We start from the raw sequence: 21,723 nt of genomic DNA, 5'->3' as shown, positions 1-21,723 counted from the left end.
GCGGTGATGAAAACGGGTGAAACTAAGCGTGCCCGGCGTTGACGTTTGATGAAGTCGGCACGGCGGTGATGAAAACGGGTTAAACTAAGCGTGCCCGGCGTTGACGTTTGATGAAGTCGGCACGGCGGTGATGAAAACGGGTGAAACTAAGCGTGCCCGGCGTTGACGTTTGATGAAGTCGGCACGGCGGTGATGAAAACGGGTGAAACTAAGCGTGCCCGGCGTTGACGTTTGATGAAGTCGGCACGGTGGTGATGAAGTCGGCACGGCGGTGATGAAAACGGGTGAAACTAAGCGTGCCCGGCGTTGACGTTTGATGAAGTCGGCACGGCGGTGATGAAAACGGGTTAAAGTAAGCGTGCCCGGCGTTGACGTTTGATGAAGTCGGCACGGCGGTGATGAAAACGGGTGAAACTAAGCGTGCCCGGCGTTGACGTTTGATGAAGTCGGCACGGCGGTGATGAAAACGGGTTAAACTAAGCGTGCCCGGCGTTGACGTTTGATGAAGTCGGCACGGCGGTGATGAAAACGGGCTCCTCCCTGCTTACTGCTGCTTTCCTACGTGATGCTGAGCGACCGTCCGGTTCGGCGAGCTGGAGCAAATGATCGCATTTGGTGTAAAGTGCTTGCTTTTATAGCAGCATAGCGCAGCTTTCGTCACCGTAGCGAGGTAAGTTGTATGCGTATGGTGCGTTAGTACGTATGGTGAAAAGCTCTAGCAGCTTTCATCATCGTAGTGAGGTGAGTTGGGTGCGTAGTCAATGCGGTGAAGTTTAGTACGTATGGTGGTATGGTGAAGGTACATGATGTACTGTGGAGCGAAGTTGACGTAAATTATTGTAAGGTGGTCAAAGCCACGTTACAGTCCCCCCCTCACTTCGGACAATGATACTTCGCTGGCGGCCGGTGGGAGGAGCGGTTTCGATCTCCCACGATGGTTCGGCTGGAGGATGGCTGGCTGGCTGGCTGTCCTGGTTGGCGTGTGCCATGAGCGGGAAGCGGGTGTGGAATCTTTATTTAATAGCAAATTCTTAATTTATAGTACAAGGCGTCTTATCCTACGATTATGCGTACTTACAACTAGTGACCTCTATATATTATTCATAAACTGATACTCAACCTAATATAATTAAAATTCATTGGCCTAGTCGTACAAATTCTTACATTGGTTCTTAAACTAATACAATTCAAATTTATTGGATTAATCATACAAATTTTTACATGGCTCCTTAACTAATACAATTCAGCTTCCGCTGTTCAGTCATATAAATGTAGGACGCAACGTCCACTGCCGTACCGCACCAACACCTGCTCGCCTTCTAGTCTCTGTAGGGCCAACCGTCGGCCTTGGTAAAATAGCGTTCGTTTCGAGCGCTTGATAAAATGCTGCCGTGTCATGGTCAGCCCTTCCAAGAACGCTGGAATCTCGCTTGCCGGTGTCGCTTTTTCGGCCGCCGTGATAGGCGGGGTTGGTCGGGTGCTGGTCCTGGCCATGGTGCTTGTTGTCGCCGTTGTTGGAGCCTTTGGGCGAACCGATGTCGTTTCGACGTGTGCCGTGCTGGTCGTCTGGGTAGCCGTCTCATCGTCGGTCGGTTGGGCCTTTGGTGTCGTCTCGACGTGTGCCGTGGTGGTCGTTTGGGCGGGCGTTGCATCGTCGGTCGGTTGGGCCTTTGGGCAAACAGGTGTCGTCTCGACGTAGGCCGTGGGGATGACACAGGTTTCGGTATTTAATTCCCCGGCCGCTGGGACTCGTCTGGTGGTCGTGAGTTTACGGGCGTTTGTGCTAAGCGGCGTCTGTCGCGGCAGTGCTTCTAATTCTGCGGGCTGTCTGCCCGGCCGCGTTTGCTGTTTGCGGGCGCTGTGCTTCTGGGGCTGCTTGGGTACCCACGGGCGAGTTCGGGCAGCTGACTCTGCGACATCCATGCTAATTGCGTGCAACTGGTGTGTCTCGGTTGCATTCGTGTGCACCCGAGGTCGTGCTTCCGGGGGTGGCCGGAAAGGTGGCGGCCTTTGCGGCTCGTCCGGCGGCTGTGGTTGGCGGCTCGATGCATGCGGCCTTCTGCTGGTTGTCGGTTTCATTTTGGTTATCTGGAAAGAGATGAGCAAACGGACGCTTTGATTAGTGTTGGCAACGTCTATGGTTGCGTTACATTGGTGCTAGGTGGCTCGGAGTTAGAGTCCGTAGGCTCGGTAGAGATCGCGCTAGCGGCTACTCAAGTTTAGTATTCGGTTGGCAGCTGCTTTAGATCTTGCAGATGCACATGAATGGTACGCCCACCTGGTGCGTTCGGATTCACAAGTTCAACTGTATTGGTCGACTTGAATTTTCTGACGATATATGGGCCAGAATACTTCGGAGCAAGCTTCTGTGCAAAATTGTTTACTGCGGAAGAGAGCGGATGATCTCTTTTGAGTACTTTCTCGCCGACAAGTGGCTTCCATGGTCGTCTGCGCAAATCGTAGTGTCTCTTCTGGCGTTTTGCTGCGGTAGACAAGTTGCGAGAAACTTCTTGCCAAAGCTCGGTGAGTGTCGGCACGGTGGTGGCTTCTTCGTCGGGCACGTTCCCTTCTTTGCGGATTTGTTTCGGTGTAGCTGGTGTGTACCCGAAGTTTATCTCAGCTGCTGATGTTTTTGTTGAGTCGTGTTGTGATGTATTTATCGCGAAAGCTATTTCGGCTAGTTGGTGGTCCCAGGTCCGATGATCGGCCTTTGCTCGTTGGGCGATCATAGTTTTCACGACTCTGTTGGTGCGCTCGGTTGGGTTCTCGTGTGGAGCGTAAATGGCGGTGAAACGATGTTGAATTCCGTGGCTCTCCAGGAACTGTGTGAGCGGCTTGCCGGTGAATTGCTTCCCGTTGTCGGTAAGGAATACGTCAGGGCAACCAAACCGGTATATCACGCGCTCTCGTAGCGCCTTTATAACGCTGGCGGTGGTTGCATTCCGGACTGGCATGAGCTCCACCCACTTGGAGAACTTATCCGTGAGCACTAGCAAGCATGTGTTGCCATTTGTTGAACGTGGTAGTGGGCCTACAAAATCCGCCGTTACAACTTCCCACGGTCGTGAGCATTGCATGGTGGCCATCATCCCGGCAGGTCGGCGTTGGTCTACCTTATATTCGGCACATTGTTGGCATCGACGAACATATCTGAGTGCATCCCTATGCATCCCAGGCCAATAATACCCTTCTTGTGTGCGTTTGAGGGTTTTGTGTACACCCATGTGACCGCCGGTACTAGCGTCGTGATTCTCTCTCAGGACCTCGAGTCGACGGTGCTCCGGTACGCATAGTTTCCAGCGTGGTGACCTGGATAGCGTATTGCGTGGGGCGATGTGCCGAAAGAGCCGGCCATCGATAAGTTGGTAATCGGGATGTTTCTTTGGTTGATCGTGTACCTGGCGCGTACGTCTTTCATACCATCTATCCGGTTGATCATGGACGGCATGCAAAAGTTCCGCATTGCCTTCTTGGTCTTTCAGTGGGCATCTGGATAGCGCGTCGGCGACTACGTTGAGGGTACCTTTGCGATACTCGATGTCGAAGTCAAACTGTTGTAGCTCTAGGGCCCACCTTGCGAGTCTTCCGGACGGGTTGTGCAGGGTGTGAAGCCATTTAAGCGAATGATGGTCGGTGATTACGGTGAAATGATAGCCCTCCAGGTATGGTCGCATTTTCCTTATACCCCACAATACGGCTAGGTACTCCTGTTCGGTGGCAGAGTATCGCTTCTCCAACTCTGTCAAGCTGCGACTGGCGTATGCTACAACCCGTTCTTGGTCTTGGCGTTGAAATAGTACCACGCCTAGTCCTTCTCCGCTGGCGTCAGTCTGCAGGCAGAAAGGCCTCTCGAAGTCAGGGCAGCCCAGGATGGGTGCACTAGTTAGTCTTTCCTTTAACGTCTGGAATGCTTCTTCTTGTTCGGCACCCCATGACCAACGCTGGTTCTTTTTCAATAAACGGTTCAGTGGTGCTGATATTGTGGCGAAGTCTGCTACGAAACGTCGGTACCACGAGGCTGCTCCCAGGAAGCGGCGTAGTTCTCGGATGGTGGTAGGTGCTGCCATATCGCTAATGGCTGCCACCTTAGCCGGGTCGGTGTGAATACCCTCGTTGCTGACTACATGGCCCAAGTAATGGAGGCGTTGCTGCACGAACTTGCTCTTCTCAAAGTTGATCTGCATGCGGTTTTGTTGAAGGCGCGTGACACTTAGCTTCTTGTCAAATGGACCTTTCGGTTTTATTACTTCTTGTCAACTGATTTTACATTCGCATTGAATACAAACTTGAACTCAAAATTAACAAATACAGAAAATGAATGAAAATGAATACATAGACGAAAATGAACAAGTGTATGAGTATATGTAAAAGAAATAGAGATGACACATCATAGTGATGACAACTCGGCCTCTCCTGACAAAACTCGTCCCGAGTTTACCTGGTGTCAACTTCGTCTTCCGAACTATAATTGTCGTCTACTTCCGGAAACAGGGCACACTGGTTAAGGTTTCATTTTTGTCGGAGGCTGCAATTGTACTGTATCGTCTTCGTGTACATTGCGCCCCATCAACGTCTTCAATCACGTACCCGTCGAACCTTAACACCTTCTTAACAACGTAGGGCCCCTTGTATTTGGGTTGGAGTTTACGCGACTCTCCAGTACTTTGTGGTGGTGCTTCTAGTAGTACTAGGTCGCCTTCTTGTAATGGAACTGGTTTGCTGTACTTGGCGTCGAATTTTGCTTTCCATTTCACACGCGCTTTCTTGATGTTTTCAATCGCCTCAGAACGTCGACCATTCATATGAAATTGTTCGTTATCATCATGCAATGCGGCTAACACCCTATTTCCCCTCAGGTCGCGCAATGGAAAATCGTACACCAGATCTATTGGCGCAAACTTGGTAGTGGTATTAACCCTTGTGTTCATTGTCCATTGTAGTTGACGAATATGCACATCCCAGTCTTTGGGATCACTTGTGGACGTCTTCAAGTAAGCCAGGACCGCTTGGTTAACCCGCTCCGCTAACCCATTTGACCGTGGTGTTCTCACGGCCACTTTAATGTGTTGCATGCTGTAGGTTTCACAATAGGTTGTGAATGCTGCCGACGTGAATGCTGTGCCACGGTCCGTGACAATTCGTTGCGGTAAGCCAAAATACAGTGTTAGCTGGTTCAAGGCATCAATAACTGGTTTCGTTTTTGTTGACCGGGTCGGCACGACAACTGTGTACCTCGTCAATGCATCGACAATGACTAATACATATTCATACCCATGTCGACTCTTGACAAACGGACCTAAATGATCGGACTGCACAATCCCTTGCAATACGCCCATAATATGCTTGAGGTTGTCGTCTTGCATTTGCATTGTAGCCAGCCAATCATCAACTGACAACATCAATATATTGGCCCCTACATCTTCTACTTCTTCTGACACCTTGATTGGTGCCCGACTCATCGCATCAACGTGACCCATAGACGACCCAGCCCGATGTATTATATTGCAATCGTACTCAAGTAACTTAAGGAGCCATCGGGCCACCCTAGGTATCATCGGCTTCGATAGTTTTGCAGTTGTTATTGCTTGGCAATCAGTAACAATATTGAAGCGCTTTCTAACAGGAACATTCCACGAAAACGCTGGCACGCTTCCACAACAGCAAGCACTTCTAGTTCGTAGGCATGATATTTCGCTTCTTGGGCTGTACACGCCCTGCTGTAGTAAGCGATCGGCTGCAGACTTGCATTGGCTTCTGTCTGAAGAAGAATTGCGGCGACGCCAACACTGGAAGCATCGGTGTGCAGCTCATGCTCTTTCGAGACGTCGTATATGGTGAGGACTGGAGCTGTTGTCACTGACCGGACCAGATGCTGAAACGCTTCTTCACATGATGTGGTCCATACGAATTCTGCACTCTTCTTCGTAAGCTGGGTGAGCGGTTTGGCGGTCAAGGCATACCCAGGCACAAATTTGCGGAAAAATCCCGTCAAACCCAAAAAGCGTCGAACATCTAACTGGCTACTCGGTGTCGGATACTCTCTAATGGCTGCCGTTTTCACAGCCCCCGGTTGAATACCATTCGCGTCTACCACATGGCCCAAAAAATTCACGCTATAACGAAGAAATGAACATTTCGAAAGCCTCAACGTTAACCCTTCCTCTTGAATAATTTGCAAAAATTTCTCTAAATACCTCACATTCTCTTCCTTTGTATCCGTCGCTATAACAACCTCATCCACATAACACACCACTCTATCCCCCAACGGTTCTATTAATTGTGACATCATTCGTTGAAACACGCATGGCGCATTCCGAAGCCCAAACGGCATTCGGTTGAACTCGTAATGGCCATTATGAGTCACAAACGCTGTGAAACGTTTAGCACTTTCTTCCAGTTCTACCTGGTAGTATCCTGACATGAGGTCTAACGTCGTGAAATATTTCTTGCCTGACAACGTGGCTAAAACTCCATCTACCGTGGGCATCAACCATGGCTGTTTCTCTGTTACCGCATTTAGCTCCCGGAAATCGATACATAATCTGTCCTCCCCATTTTGCTTACGCACCAACACAATTGGTGAAGCGTACAATGAGGAAGACCTGCGAATTATCCCTAGCTGTAGCAACTCTTCAATAATACCCTCTACTACACGTTGTTTTGGAATGGGGATACCATACGGCTTTTTCGAAATCGGCCTCGGTGACGTTACCTGGATATCCATTTTGAACCGCTTCGATTTCCCTAACTCAATTAGCCTTTCTCCAAAACAATGTGCGTACGTATTTAACAACTCAAGTAGTTCTTGCTCAACCCTAAACTGCAACTCACTCCCTACGTCGATGTCACTTCTTTCAATCGCCATTATCCTACACGTACCTCCCTCAATTACCACCTTTCCCTTTGACAGTATGTCAATACCAATTATGGCATCGTAATCCATTACGTCATCATTTATAACCAATAAATCAACTAAACGCGTGACCTTATCAAACTTTACTTTCACCGACACCTTTTCCCTGCAAATTATCTCACCTCCCGCAAAACCAATCAGCTTTTCAAAACATGTTGATGTACTTTCACCACACTTCCCTACAATTGAACGCTTAACAAGCGACCTGCCGCTACCCGAGTCAATGAGCGCACTGCAGCTGACATACTTTTGACCAATAATAATGACATCCTTACGGAGTTCTGTGCATTTTTTACTAGGAACAATTTTGTTTACTGATGCACCACTGTTTTCTGTCACTTCAATGCACTCGTCACTCACTATCTGATTTACATGCTCAGTTCGGTTCACTTTACTAAATTTATTTCTTGGTTTCTTGCAATTTCGGGCGATATGCCCCCTTTCCCTACAATTATAGCAAACAGGCCCAATGCCATTTCTATTTGATTCAACCACAGCAGTTGGCATTTGCTGTGGAACCCGCATTGAAACGAATTCATTTGACCTACTATAGCGACTCTTATTAATGGTCGATATATTCAATATTGATTGCAACAAATCTGCACATTTTTCAAATCGCATTGCGCTTAATGTCTTGCGCAAGTTATCATCACTCAACCCATTAATCGTATATTGAATTATCGAACAGTCATCGATTCCATCGCGACGACCCATTGCGAGCATTTTGTAATAAAATTCGATAACACTTTCCTCTCTTCCTATTGTTGCGTTCATTAGCCGAATATGAGCGTCGGCGGAATTTCGTACATAAGGGAAATCAGTTAGGAATATACTCACAAACTCATGCCATTCGCGGAACACAGGCTGTGCGTCAGCCCACCGTTTTGCTACACCCTTGAGCTTACTGAGAACGGAGAATATCAGCAACGCGTCCTCCCAACCATACAAGTCTCTCAGCTGCTCGACTCTCTCGATGAATTGTACAGATGAATAGATGTTGTCGCATGGATCGAACTCTGGCAACACTGATGCTACTTCGGTAGGTGAATAAACGCGTCTCTCTCTTGCTACCGATGAACTCGCTGCTTCTTCTGCTCTCAAACATGGAGGGTACAGCAACGGCACTGCTCTGTTCATGTACGCAGACGGCGCCGTTAGATGATGTGCTCTGGCGTAATCAACTGATTGTGTTGTTGCATGCGACTGCGCAGCGAACGTTGAAGTTGTTTGTACGGGCATACCAAACTGTTGGTATGAATACTGTTGTGTTAGTGGAGTACTCGGTTGCCCTGGTGACAAAGAGAATATCGGCGGCGGCGCTGACCGCATGTGTGGCTGCGGCGGCAGCGCGTACGATGTACATGGTGAAATGTGCGCTTCGCATAACGGTACGTTGCTAGCGTGCAAAGATGTGCCGGCGTCTGGAACATTCGGCATCGTTGGACGAAGAGCCTGCAACTGTGCGGCCAGTGATTCCACAACACTACACAGATTACTGACCTGCACTTCCAATTGCGTCCTGACCCTATCGTCGCCCCTCGACGGCTCCTCCTGACCATCATCTCTCCTGGAGACACCTGCTGTATCCACTGGAATCAACGACTCTATGACTGGTCTAACCGTATCCCCGCTCAGTTCCTGGAGTCTGGCCACTAACTCCGCTTTGTTGCCACACGTCTTAAGATTCAGTTGTTGCAGTGCTTGTTTCAACTGCGCCATGTTAAGTAAATTGTAGTCCATCTTGTATAGGTGCAATTTGTTCATTCCACTTCTGATATTTGACACTTAGCTTCTTGTCAAATGGACCTTTCGGTTTTATTACTTCTTGTCAACTGATTTTACATTCGCATTGAATACAAACTTGAACTCAAAATTAACAAATACAGAAAATGAATGAAAATGAATACATAGACGAAAATGAACAAGTGTATGAGTATATGTAAAAGAAATAGAGATGACACATCATAGTGATGACACGCGTGAACACTGCTTGCAAATAGTCCAAGTGCTCTTCGAAAGAGTTTCCCAGTACAATGATGTCGTCCAGATAGGCGAAAACCTTCGGCTGTAGTTCTGATCCCAGGACGGTGTCTAAGGCTCGCTGGAATGTTGCGGGCGCTGAATGCAGCCCAAAAGGCATCACTCGCCACTGGAATAAACCTCTCCCCGGGACGGTAAACGCGGTGTACGGGCGTGAGCGGGGGTGTAGCGGAATCTCGCCAGTAGCCGTTCTTCAGGTCGATGGTCGAGATAAACCGAGCTTCCTTCAACTGGTCTAGGATTGCGTTTATTTGGGGAAGTGGTATGCGTCTGGTATACTTGCTGCGTTAAGTTGCCGGTAGTCGATACACATTCGCCAACTTCCTTGTTTCTTTCGCACTAAGACAATGGGCGAGCTGTAAGCGCTGTTAGAGACTTCGATGCGGCCGGTTGCAATCAATTCGTTCACCTCCTGATTGATTACTCCTCGCATCGCTGGGTTGCGCGTATAATATCTCTGCTTCAGTGGGCGATCGTGTTTAAGTCGAATCACATGCTCGGCGGCTGTGCTGGGGCCGGTGATCGTCGAGAACACTGCTGCGTTTTCAGTGAGGAGCGTATTCAATTGGTGATTCTCCCTTTCTGTAAGATGTTGCCTCTCGGTTAGCATCGCGAGGTGGTCGGCAGGTGCCTGCGTGCTCAGGCGTGTAGCGGCTAGGGCTTGACCATCGATGGTGATAGTCAGGTCCCTCTTCCTCAGGAAATCCATGCCCAGATGAAGAGCAGGTTCCGACAGCGTCGGTAAAGCGGATACGAGTAGATGCGTCGTCTTCTTGCCCAGCTCGATAGTAACGGGATACATTTTCGTGCTAGGTATATACGTCCGGTTAGCTAGCTGAATACGACGGGTCTGGCGTTTGGCTTTAATCCTGTGGTTGTCTCAAATGACGCTGGAGTTCCTTACCGATGTATGTGAGCGTGTGGTCTGGTGTCCACCAGGGCTTCGACCTGCATGCCCGCAATAGTGATGGGCAGATAATAACGGCCATCTTGCTTCTCTTCTGCGTGCGGAAGCGCAGCTTGGTGTGCCGCTGTGCGGGGTTCGGGCGGAGTGGCGCACACTGCCACATGTGTAGGACAATTGCAGTCCCGCGACATGGTTCCGTCGAGTCCGCAGCGAGAGCAAAATATTCGCTGCTGGTTGCGACATTGGTGTCTTCGGTGTCCCGGCTGCTTGCATCGCCGGGAAGCAAACTTTCTCGCGGCAATACTTATTACTTATCGCCGTCAAACAGTGATTGGTGTTTCTCGCTTGCCTGGTCTCCCCTCGCCTTTCAGCAACTCGAATTCTTCCGTTAATTCGAGTAGTTCTGTCCACACTGTTGAAATCGCTCCGACGGACATATAAGCGATATTCACCCTTAAGCCGTCATATATGCGTTCGGTGTAGTCTTCATCGCGAAGTTTCGGGTGCTGGCGGATAAGCGTTTGGATAGCCAGCACATAATCGCTTTGCCTTCTCTCTGGGAAATTGCTTGCGCTGGTGGATGGTTTCCTCCAGATGTGTGATGGTGACGCTTCGGTAAAAAGAACCGCTCAGCCTCGTAACGAAAGTCGTCCCACGTGTTGATGGTGTTGCGTTTTACTACGAAACCATTGCAGCGCTTTGTCCTGCAGAATTTCCGGCATCGTTACAAGAAGCTGGTTGTTTGCTATAGAGTAGCATTCGGCTAGTTCTTCGCATAGCTCTAGAAAGTCGTGTGAATTTTCGCGACCACTGTAGCGTATGTTCCATCGCCGCACGGAGTTTATAACCTCCAAATCCGGCACTCTTGCAGCTGAGGTTATGTCGCCACGTGTTGCTATCGCTTTGCTGGGGATTCTCACTGTGGTGGTTGGAACGAGTATGGTGGCGTTATCTTCCTCCTTCATTTCCCTTTCTAAGGCTTGCACTAGGTCCTCCGTGGATTTATGATGGCGCTTTGCACGGATGCAGGCGCTCAGCTCGCTACGGAGATCTGCTACGGTGCGTCCTTCGACAGCGATGTGGTGTCGTCTGCACTCGGTGATTAATCGGTCCTTCTTCAGCCAGTAAATCCAACTGGTCGTGTCCGTCTCCAGCGTTAAAGCCTTATTCGCTGGAGTACTGCGATGCTTATGATTATGTAGGGGGTGCGGCGAACCTGATTCATGAGCGTTGGTGACTGTTTCATGTTTTTCACTATCACTCACAAAGTCAGGCCCCTGATCGGGCGCCATTTGTAATGGGGTTTCGTCCATAGCTGAGGTATGCTCAGCCGCTCCAGGGTCAGCCTTGGGACCCACGAACCCTTAGCAAAAGAGAGACGAGTTTTATCCTCGTGAAGTTATATCCACACCCCCACTCCTTATGCGGACAGCCAGACCAGCGCGATGGAAATAAACGGGATTGATGAGTCAGGCGTTGACGCTTGATGAAGTCGGCACGGCGGTGATGAAAACGGGTGAAATTAGCGTGCCCGGCGTTGACGCTTGATGAAGTCGGTACGGCGGTGATGAAAACGGGTGAAACTAAGCGTGCCCGCATTGACGCTTGTTAAAGCTGGTACGACGATGTAGACGGCGTTGATGAAAACGGGTGAAATTAGCGTGCCCGGCGTTGACGCTTGATGAAGTCGGCACGGCGGTGATGAAAACGGGTGAAACTAAGCGTGCCCGGCGTTGACGCTTGATGAAGTCGGCACGGCGGTGATGAAAACGGGTGAAATTAGCGTGCCCGGCGTTGACGCTTGATGAAGTCGGCACGGCGGTGATGAAAACGGGTGAAACTAAGCGTGCCCGGCGTTGACGTTTGATGAAGTCGGCACGGCGGTGATGAAAACGGGTTAAACTAAGCGTGCCCGGCGTTGACGTTTGATGAAGTCGGCACGGCGGTGATGAAAACGGGTGAAACTAACGTGCCCGGCGTTGACGCTTGTTAAAGCTGGTACGGCGATGTAGACGGCGTTGATGAAAACGGGTGAAATTAGCGTGCCCGGCGTTGACGCTTGATGAAGTCGGCACGGCGGTGATGAAAACGGGTGAAACTAAGCGTGCCCGGCGTTGACGTTTGATGAAGTCGGCACGGTGGTGATGAAGTCGGCACGGCGGTGATGAAAACGGGTGAAACTAAGCGTGCCCGGCGTTGACGTTTGATGAAGTCGGCACGGTGGTGATGAAGTCGGCACGGCGGTGATGAAAAACGGGTGAAACTAAGCGCGCCCGGCGTTGATCGTTTGATGAAGTCGGCACGGCGGTGATGAAAACGGTGAAACTAAGCGTGCCCGGCGTTGACGTTTGATGAAGTCGGCACGGCGGTGATGAAACGGGTGAAACTAAGCGTGCCCGGCGTTGACGTTTGATGAAGTCGGCACGGCGGTGATGAAAACGGGTGAAACTAAGCGTGCCCGGCGTTGACGTTTGATGAAGTCGGCACGGCGGTGATGAAAACGGGTGAAACTAAGCGTAGCCCGGCGTTGACGTTTGATGAAGTCGGCACGGCGGTGATGAAAACGGGTGAAACTAAGCGTGCCCGGCGTTGACGTTTGATGAAGTCGGCACGGCGGTGATGAAAACGGGTGAAACTAAGCGTGCCCGGCGTTGACGTTTGATGAAGTCGGCACGGCGGTGATGAAAACGGGTGAAACTAAGCGTGCCCGGCGTTGACGTTTGATGAAGTCGGCACGGCGGTGATGAAAACGGGTTAAACTAAGCGTGCCCGGCGTTGACGTTTGATGAAGTCGGCACGGCGGTGATGAAAACGGGTGAAACTAAGCGTGCCCGGCGTTGACGTTTGATGAAGTCGGCACGGCGGTGATGAAAACGGGTTAAACTAAGCGTGCCCGGCGTTGACGTTTGATGAAGTCGGCACGGCGGTGATGAAAACGGGCTCCTCCCTGCTTACTGCTGCTTTCCTACGTGATGCTGAGCGACCGTCCGGTTCGGCGGGCTGGAGCAAATGATCGCATTTGGTGTAAAGTGCTTGCTTTTATAGCAGCATAGCGCAGCTTTCGTCACCGTAGCGAGGTAAGTTGTATGCGTATGGTGCGTTAGTACGTATGGTGAAAAGCTCTAGCAGCTTTCATCATCGTAGTGAGGTGAGTTGGGTGCGTAGTCAATGCGGTGAAGTTTAGTACGTATGGTGGTATGGTGAAGGTACATGATGTACTGTGGAGCGAAGTTGACGTAAATTATTGTAAGGTGGTAAAAGCCACGTTACAAATTAATGTAATTAATTTTTATGCTTTCTCTGAGTTTTTACATATTTTGACAAACGGAAGAGGGTTAATTGTATAAAATCATTCTTATTATGTTATGTACACTATTTTAAACCAGATTATCTACTTCTTTAAACGCATGAGCCACTTTATAAGTTTAAACTTTTTAATTATAAATATGATTTCTATATTTTATCATGTTTGTAGGTGATATAATATTTGCATTGCGCTCACGTCATCTTACAGATGTACATATGTATTAGGGCGGGTCGATTTAAAAATCGCCCATTGCTCTATGAAAATCATATTCTAGGGATCAAAATAAGATTCTTTGCCGAAGGAACCATACCTCTAAAACGAATTTTGATGTCCCCCAATTTGGGTCGAACCTTTGGGTGGGGGCAAATTTTGAAAAATCCCACTTTGACCCATTTAGAGTGCTCCAATCGAGTCCAAATGTGTGACCGACCCCCACTAACTTTGGACGGCCGATCCACCTATGCCAGTGGCACACCCCCTGGAACTCCCCTGGGGGCTTCCCCATACAAGTCATTTACTTACATGAAAAAATCAGCTATTTTGCTATGTTTTTTCTTTATTTTTATTTATTTATTTATAATAATATCTATTTTTTCTCTTAAGAAATTAATTTAGTCAGAACATATGTAAATGAAAACAATTAATTTAAGTGATGATCTTAAACTAACAATAGACAATTGTGTTTGCCCCTGAAAACACTTATGCTTAAGATATGTGTACATACTGTCGATATGTACAGTAGATTAGTGTTAAGATGTGTGTATGCACTCAGCATGTGGTGCATACATAAATTAGGATAAGGAATGCTATAAATAAAGGAGCTCTGGGCAACCAGAGCTGAGTTCTATTTAACAACCGAAACCCTACGCGTCTTACTTTACAATTACCATTTCATTCTTATTACCTCAAAAAGTTTACAATGAATCCACCATCCTCTACACCGCAAGATGAAGCAACTACATCAACAACTATCGAAAACCCAATGAGTCATATACCCAAGCATGATGTTACTGGTTTTGGTGTGTCTACTGATTTGACTGATCTTAATTTACCAACCCATCTGGATATCTTGAGATATTATTTTTACTTAAGCGACATGCTAAAACAGAACAAAAAAAAGTTTTCCCATAAATCATTCACTATTCAAGTACAAGATAAGTTGATTGGAATTTGGGAAAAACTTGGTATGGAAATAATGCTGAAAAAAATGTATGTAATAAATTGAATAAATTGCTTGACAAGTATCAAGAGCAAATCAAGAGAAGAAACAACACCCAACAATTTACAGAGTATGTAAAATCTCTGGAAACAATTTTTTACATTGGAACATGTGTATGCGATTTGAAGGCAGCTCCATGTGCATGCGGCTGGGTTCCCGAACGCCTCAAAGAGTTCATGCACGATCAACATAATCAGAGAAGACTAACAATGAATGCATTTATGATGGAAACTGAAGAGCAAGGAGCAACGTCTATGTCATCAATGCCAACATACCAAGATCCCGATGATTCAACATACGCACCGCCACCAGTTCAAGAAGATATGGATAGAAGCACAAGTTCACAATACACAGAGAGATACGATTGTTTTAACTTTGCCTTGGTATGTGACAGATTTGGTGTGCCTGACAGAGTAGCATCAGCATTGGGAACCGCTCTTTTGCAAGATTTTAAAATGAAAGATAAGCATGGGAAACCTCTCATCATGGATAAATCGAAAGTTCGCAGAGAAAAAGAGAAATGCAGACAAGAAGTGCTTCGCAAACGGTTAGATGATACCAATTTGTTAGCGTTTTCATTCGATGGCAGAAAATATGATACTTTAACGATAGATAAAATTGATGAGAAGTATCATACTAGGATGGTAAAAGAGCCTCATCTTGTTATTTTGAGAGAACCCAATTCTGAATTGATTGGTTACGTAAGACTGGAACATGAAACCGCTGAATACAAAACAACCAAATTAAATGGTTTTTTCAACGATAAAAATATATCACTGGATAAATTAATTGGAATATGCACTGACGTTGAGCCAACAAACGCTGGCCCACACGGTGGAATTATACGACGATTCGAATTGCTGTTAAAAAGACCATTGCATTGGTTTGTTTGCCTTCTACACTTCAACGAACCTCCGTTTCGGCATTTGCTTGAAGCTTTGGATAAATCAACCAGCACTGGGCCAAGATCGGCAACCGGAAAACTGAGCCGTCAAATCGAAACTTGTGAAACTCTTCCGGTAAGTTATTGCTATCACTCATTTATTATAATTGTCAACCATTTTTAATTATTTTATTATTATATATTTTTAGGTGGTGGACGGCTTCCAGAAAATTGAGTTGCAAAATATGCCCCCTGCTCCAGAAAAAAAAGAATTTTCCACCGATTCGAAGTACTTATACGACATGGCCCATGCAATTTCTAGCGGCGTGGTTCCGGTGGATCTGGCTAACATCAAACCAGGGAAAATTGTACATTCTCGGTGGCTCACCAAGGCCGCTAGATTATTGCGATTATATGTGACAACGGAAAATCCAGATGCAAATTTAAGAATTCTGGTTGAATTTATAATTAAATGTTATGTGCCAATGTACTTCAATATCAAGTATTATAGCTCTTTCGTGTACGGCAGTGCATTATTTTTCAAGTTCATTGGTTGGTCACGATTTCTAGAACCTCGCTTACGCAAAATTGTCAATCAAGTAATTAATGATAATTCATAATATGCGCATTCGGAAAATATCTTGTTATCAATGTTGTTTGATGATAGGAAAGAAAAGCGCGACTGTGCCATTAAGAAAATTCTACGCTATCGAACCGATGTTGACGAGCCAATGGAACTTAGAGTTTATCAAAAACCAGATATAAACTTTAATTGCACAAGTTATACGGAAATTATCAATTTGAGTGATATAAATATCGTATTTGAACCACCATTCACGCGAAGCATTCCGTACGATACATTGAAAGAATATTTAAATCAAGATGATCCACCGTTTAATGATCCAAAAATTCCATCACACATACAAGGAACGGAACGAAATGTTCAATTGCTAGCTAGCGTTTCCAAACGGGTTATACCGGAAAATGTAGAGGCTGTTATGACGACGACATTACAGAGCCGTGCGAAATTGCCCATACTTGAAAGTAAAAAAGACTTCAAACAATAATTTTTTTAATTTCTTTTCTATAACTCACTTAAATTAATTTTTTCATTTACATATGTTCTGACTAAATAAATTTCTTAAGAGAAAAAATAGATATTATTATAAATAAATAAATAAAAATAAAGAAAAAACAATTTAGCAAAGCAATTTAGCTGATTTTTTCATGTAAATCACCAAAAATGGTGATTTTTTGAAATGATTGTATGGGGAACCCCCCAGGGTAGTTCCAGGGCATTGGTGGATCGGCCGTCCAAAGTTAGTGGGGGTCGGTCATACATTTGGACTCGATTGGAGCACTCTAAATGGGTTAAAGTGGGATTTTTCAAAATTTGTCCCTACCCAAAGGTTCGACCCAAATTGGGGGACATCAAAATTCGTTTCAGAGGTATGGTTCTTTCGCCAAAGTATCTTATTTTGATTCCTAGAATATGATTTTCATAGAGCAATGGGCGATTTTTTTGCCCCCCCACAAATCGACCCGGCCTAATATGTATGTATGTATGTATGTACATATATCGCCTATCGTTATCTTTATCTGTATAGTACATACATATATCATACAATGTATAACAATACTAATGAATAAATTTAAGGCTCAAATTTGTATCAGGAATAAAGGGATGTTAAACTTATTCCAGTGTGAGAGCGCCTCAAAATTAGCGTTTTTTATAACATTATCCATTCAGGCCAGATTGAACAAAATTACAATTTTTGGGCATTTATCAACCCAATACCCAATATTTAGTATGAATAAAGATTACTATATAGTGGTTATTTATTATATGGAGAAACTATTTAAATCTTATTGAAGTATATTATAACAACTGACTTTTGTCCTTTCAATACCAAATAATAGGATTTAAGCTTGTTAGCTCTCAATCATTAAATGTTTTTAATCATTTTCCATTGAAAATAAAATGATGATGCTTCAAATTACAAAACGTTTCATCAAATACCTTTAAATTTCACAAATTTATTTAATTTTCATTGTTTTACATTTTTTATAAGTGGTCTTGAACGATGCAACAAATCCCTCCGTTTACATATTTTTTTGGTAAGATTTCAATCTGGCCATCGCTCGTTTCCAATTGCTAAACGTCAAAACCTCCTGAACTCGATCAACTGTCAAAGTTTAGGTGGTTTTGACGTTTAGCAATAGGAGTTAAACATCTCTTTCTCTCTGTTTGTATATTATCTCAAACATAATTAGGAAGTTGTGGCGCATATGCAGTACATTTGTTTAGGCCACCAATTAAAATCCTGATTAAAATCTTTTTATATATTATTAAGTAGTCGAAAAAGTCTTTTCGTATTTTGTCAATAGATGTGGTTGCAGTCCTACTATGTATCTTCAGTGCTTCCAATCACATTGTGTCATACAATATGGTGTTGTAAAGGTGAGATTTTAAGCTTGATTTAACCAAAAATTGAATTCGAGCAAGTTGAAAAAAGTTACAGCTGTTCAAAAATGAGTGAAAATAATTAAGAAATTTACTGTATTTTGAAATTTTTGTATAAAAAAGTGAAGAATGCCACGCAACCCACCAATGAAATTTGTGAAGTTTACGGAGACGATGCTGTATCAGTTCGTGTAGCACAACATTAGTTCGCTCGCTTCCGTTCTGAAAATTTCGATGTGAAAGATGCACCTCCCTCTGGTCGACATATCCTTGAAAAAGTCGATGCAATTATGGAAAAGATTGACCAGGACCGTCACATAAGCAGCCATTTAAAAAAGGCTGGCTACAAATTTAATGGACCAAATTAACATCTGCTATTTTTTGCTGAAACGAAATGAAATCGAACCATTTCTAAAGCGACTGGAGACGAAAAGTGGATCAAATACGACAATAATTTGCGAAAAAAATCATGGTCCAAGCTTGGTAAAGCTCAGCAAATGGTCCCAAAGCCAGGATTGACGCCTTGAAAGGTTATGCTGAGTGTTTGTGGGATTGAAAAGGAATCATCAACTATGAGCTGCTCCTGGTCGAACGATTGATTCTAGATTTTACTGCTAACAACTGATGAGATTAAATCAAGCAATCGAAAAAAAGCGGTCAGAACTGCTCAAAAGAAAGGGCTTCGACTTTCATCAGGACAGCGTTAGACCACAAACTGAGAGAGCTGCTGGAAAGTTTTGATGCATCCACCACATAGCCCTGATCTTGCACCATCGGACTACTATTTGATTCGGTCAATGCAGAACTCCCTTAATAGAGTAAAGATGGCTTCAAAAGAATATATAATAATATACATATGTACATATGTATGTACATACAAAAAGACCCTCTGCGAAACGCTGGTTTTGTTTCGAATCTGAGTAACTCAGCAAATAAATGCATACGTATGCATACATATTCCTGTATACATATGCATACATATGCATACATATAGCGTATTTGTGATACTTCGGCTCAACGTAAGAAACAGGGATAATGGGATGCCCAACTTATTCCAGTGTGAGAGCGCCTCAAAATAAGCGTTTTTTATAACATTTTCCATTATGGCCAGATCGAACAAAATAAGAATTTTTGGGCATTTAAATTAAGACACCCAACATTTACTAGGATTACTAAATATTATATATTGGACTTCTAATACATACATATATGGCGAAACTACTTAAATCCTTTTTTATGATTTTATGGTAATAATCAATACTTAATGGGTCTGGAAGTAAACGAGGGCAAGATGAAATATCTCCTGTTATCAAACAAACAGTCGTCGCACTCGCGACTTGGCACTCACGTCACTGTTGACAGTCATAACTTTGAAGTCGTTGATAATTTCGTCTATCTTGGAACCAGTGTAAACACCACCAACAATGTCAGCCTAGAAATCCAACGCAGGATAACTCTTGCCAACAGGTGCTACTTTGGACTGAGTAGGCAATTTAGAAGCAAAGTCCTCTCTCGACAAACAAAAACCAAACTCTATAAGTCACTCATAATTCCCGTCCTGCTGTATGGTGCAGAGTCTTGGACGATGTCAACAACGGATGAGTCGACGTTGCGAGTTTTCGAGAGAAAAGTTCTGCGAAAGATTTATGGTCCTTTGCGCGTTAGCCACGGCGAATACCGCATTCGGTGGAACGATGAGCTGTACGAGATATACGACGACATCGACATAGTTCAGCGAATTAAAAGACAGCGGCTACGCTGGCTAGGTAATGTTGTCCGGATGGAGGAAAACACTCCAGCTCTGAAAATATTCGACGCAGTACCCGCCGGGGGAAGCAGAGGAAGAGGAAGACCTCCACTCCGTTGGAAGGACCAAGTGGAGAAGGACCTGGCTTCGCTTGGAATATCCAATTGGCGCCACGTAGCGAAAAGAAGAAACGACTGGCGCGCTGTTGTTAACTCGGCTATAATCGCTTAAGCGGTTTCTACGCCAATTAAGAAGAAGAAGAATCAATACTTGATAAGGTGAATTCAGCCTGTTCGTTCTCAATTAATAAATGTTTTTAATCACTTGTAATTGAAATGTAATTCTACTATGCAAAACGTTTCATGAAATATATTTAAATTTCACATTTTCTTTGATTTTCATTGTATAATTTTTTATTAGCGATCATGAACGACGGCAACAAATTTCTCCGTTCACATATATTTTTGGTATAATTTCAATCTGGCCGTGCCAGTCATTCCAATTGCAAAACATCAAAACCAACCCAATCTAGTCAACTGTCAAAATTCGGTAGGAGAGCGGTTCTCACATTTCCAGTGTCAGGAGAGTTGGGGATCTCTTTATCTCTGGTACGAAATGTCTCCTTTATCGTGAGGGTGACTATTTTATTTATACACAAAATCTGTAGGAATTTATGTTTTTTCTAAGCTTTCACTTCGACTTTTATCGGTTAACGCTGAAATTCGTTCATTCATTCATTCGTTCGTACGTTTAACAAGTCGAACACGAACGGCAGTGGCTTCGATTCATAAATTCGAAATATACGGCCCTGTCGTCGAATCCGACTTGGAATTGGTTTTTGCCGGAAATGAAAACCGATATCGGTTTCATTTGGTGTCGCGAAATTCTATCGGAATAAGCTTTTTTCGAACATGATGTGTTAAATTAAATTTACGCTTATTTGTAAACAATAGAGCATTTTTCTAATATTTGAACTGTTTTGTGAAAATTCAAAGAAAATAACTGAAATATATTATGGCAGCTGCAATTGCCATATTACTTATGATGGAGGAGGAACAGCAACACAGTTTAAAGCGGCGAATATTATGAGATAAGAGCAACCCTCTCGAGCTGCCGGAGTCAACGTATACAAAACTTTACTTCAATGGCTATGTGTTTTTAACTCACTTGTTTGCAGATTTATTGCTCAATATCGCTTAAACAAAGAAGCTTTTGTTATCGTATTGGACAAAATTCAGCCACGCTTACGTTCATCGACGATTCCCGCAGTGCTTCAACTTGCTGCAACGCTTCGTTCCCATATCAGCGATCAGTGGGAAATGATGCAAACATAAGTATGGCAAGAAGCACTATATCTGAAGTGCTAACACGAGTGATAAAAACATTAGAACATTCTATATGTCATCAATGGATACAACTTGCAATGGGAGCCAGTGAAAAACAACACTCCAAAGACTATTTTTATAACAAATATAGAATTCCTGGCATCATTGGCTGCATCGATGGAACACATATTAAAGTTATAAAGCCTTCCACTGATGAACACCTCTACTTTTAATAGAAAAGGATTCTTCAGTATGAACGCTATGATTGTAAGAAATAGAACAAGTTTATGCACCAAGTTACTATTAAATGTATATGTGTTTACTTTCAAAGGTTTGCGACAGTAATATGACGATTCGTGCAGTAGATGCAAGGTATCCTGGATCCAGTCATGATGCGTTTGTTTGGAGCATAAGCACCGTTCGACAGCACTTTCTTAGGGAGTACGAAATTGGCGATCGAACTTCCAGGTTACTAGGAGACAGTGGATATGGTATTGAACCGTTCTTGTTAACTCCATACAGAGATCCTGAGTACGGCTCACTGCAAAAGACTTTTGACAGGGCTCAGTCTTCGGCACGCAATGTGATTGAAAGAACGATAGGCCTTTTAAAAAGTCGCTTTGGATGCTTACAAGGTACATTGCAATATAACCCACAAAAGGTGGTTAATATTGTCAATGTTGGTTGCGCACTGCACAACATCTGTCGGTGTTATAACATTGAATGCCCCAATATAGAAACTATCACCGTTTCCACAGAAGTTTACGAGGAAAATTCTGAAATTTTATCACATAGTAGAATGCAAAATGAGGGCCAACGGATCCGAAACGAAATAGCAAACGCTCTTTCTTTTGTTAAGGAACACAACATGAAATTGTTTATTTAAATACGTAAATCCTTAAATAAATTAAATTATAG

The 21,723-nt window shown here is 44.7% G+C and overlaps 1 protein-coding gene and 1 pseudogene across 1 annotated transcript; one reads left to right on the top strand and one right to left on the bottom strand.

Moving 5' to 3' along the window:
- Positions 1 to 5,578: 5,578 nt before the first annotated feature.
- Positions 5,579 to 8,653, bottom strand: LOC120779845. The gene is made up of 2 exons (XM_040112206.1): positions 6,195 to 8,653; positions 5,579 to 6,113 (listed from the first exon to the last, which is right to left on the bottom strand). Exons 1-2 carry the CDS (start codon positions 8,651 to 8,653, stop codon positions 5,579 to 5,581), a joined length of 2,994 nt encoding a protein of 997 aa, XP_039968140.1.
- Positions 8,654 to 20,784: 12,131 nt separating this feature from the next.
- Positions 20,785 to 21,691, top strand: LOC120779844 (annotated as a pseudogene).
- The last annotated feature ends 32 nt before the right edge of the window (positions 21,692 to 21,723 follow it).

This window comes from Bactrocera tryoni, unplaced genomic scaffold, assembly GCF_016617805.1.
Source record: "Bactrocera tryoni isolate S06 unplaced genomic scaffold, CSIRO_BtryS06_freeze2 scaffold_11, whole genome shotgun sequence".
Classification (NCBI taxonomy): domain Eukaryota; kingdom Metazoa; phylum Arthropoda; class Insecta; order Diptera; family Tephritidae; genus Bactrocera; species Bactrocera tryoni.
Note: the sequence above shows the minus strand (reverse complement) of the source record. Positions and strands in the feature narration are given on the sequence as shown.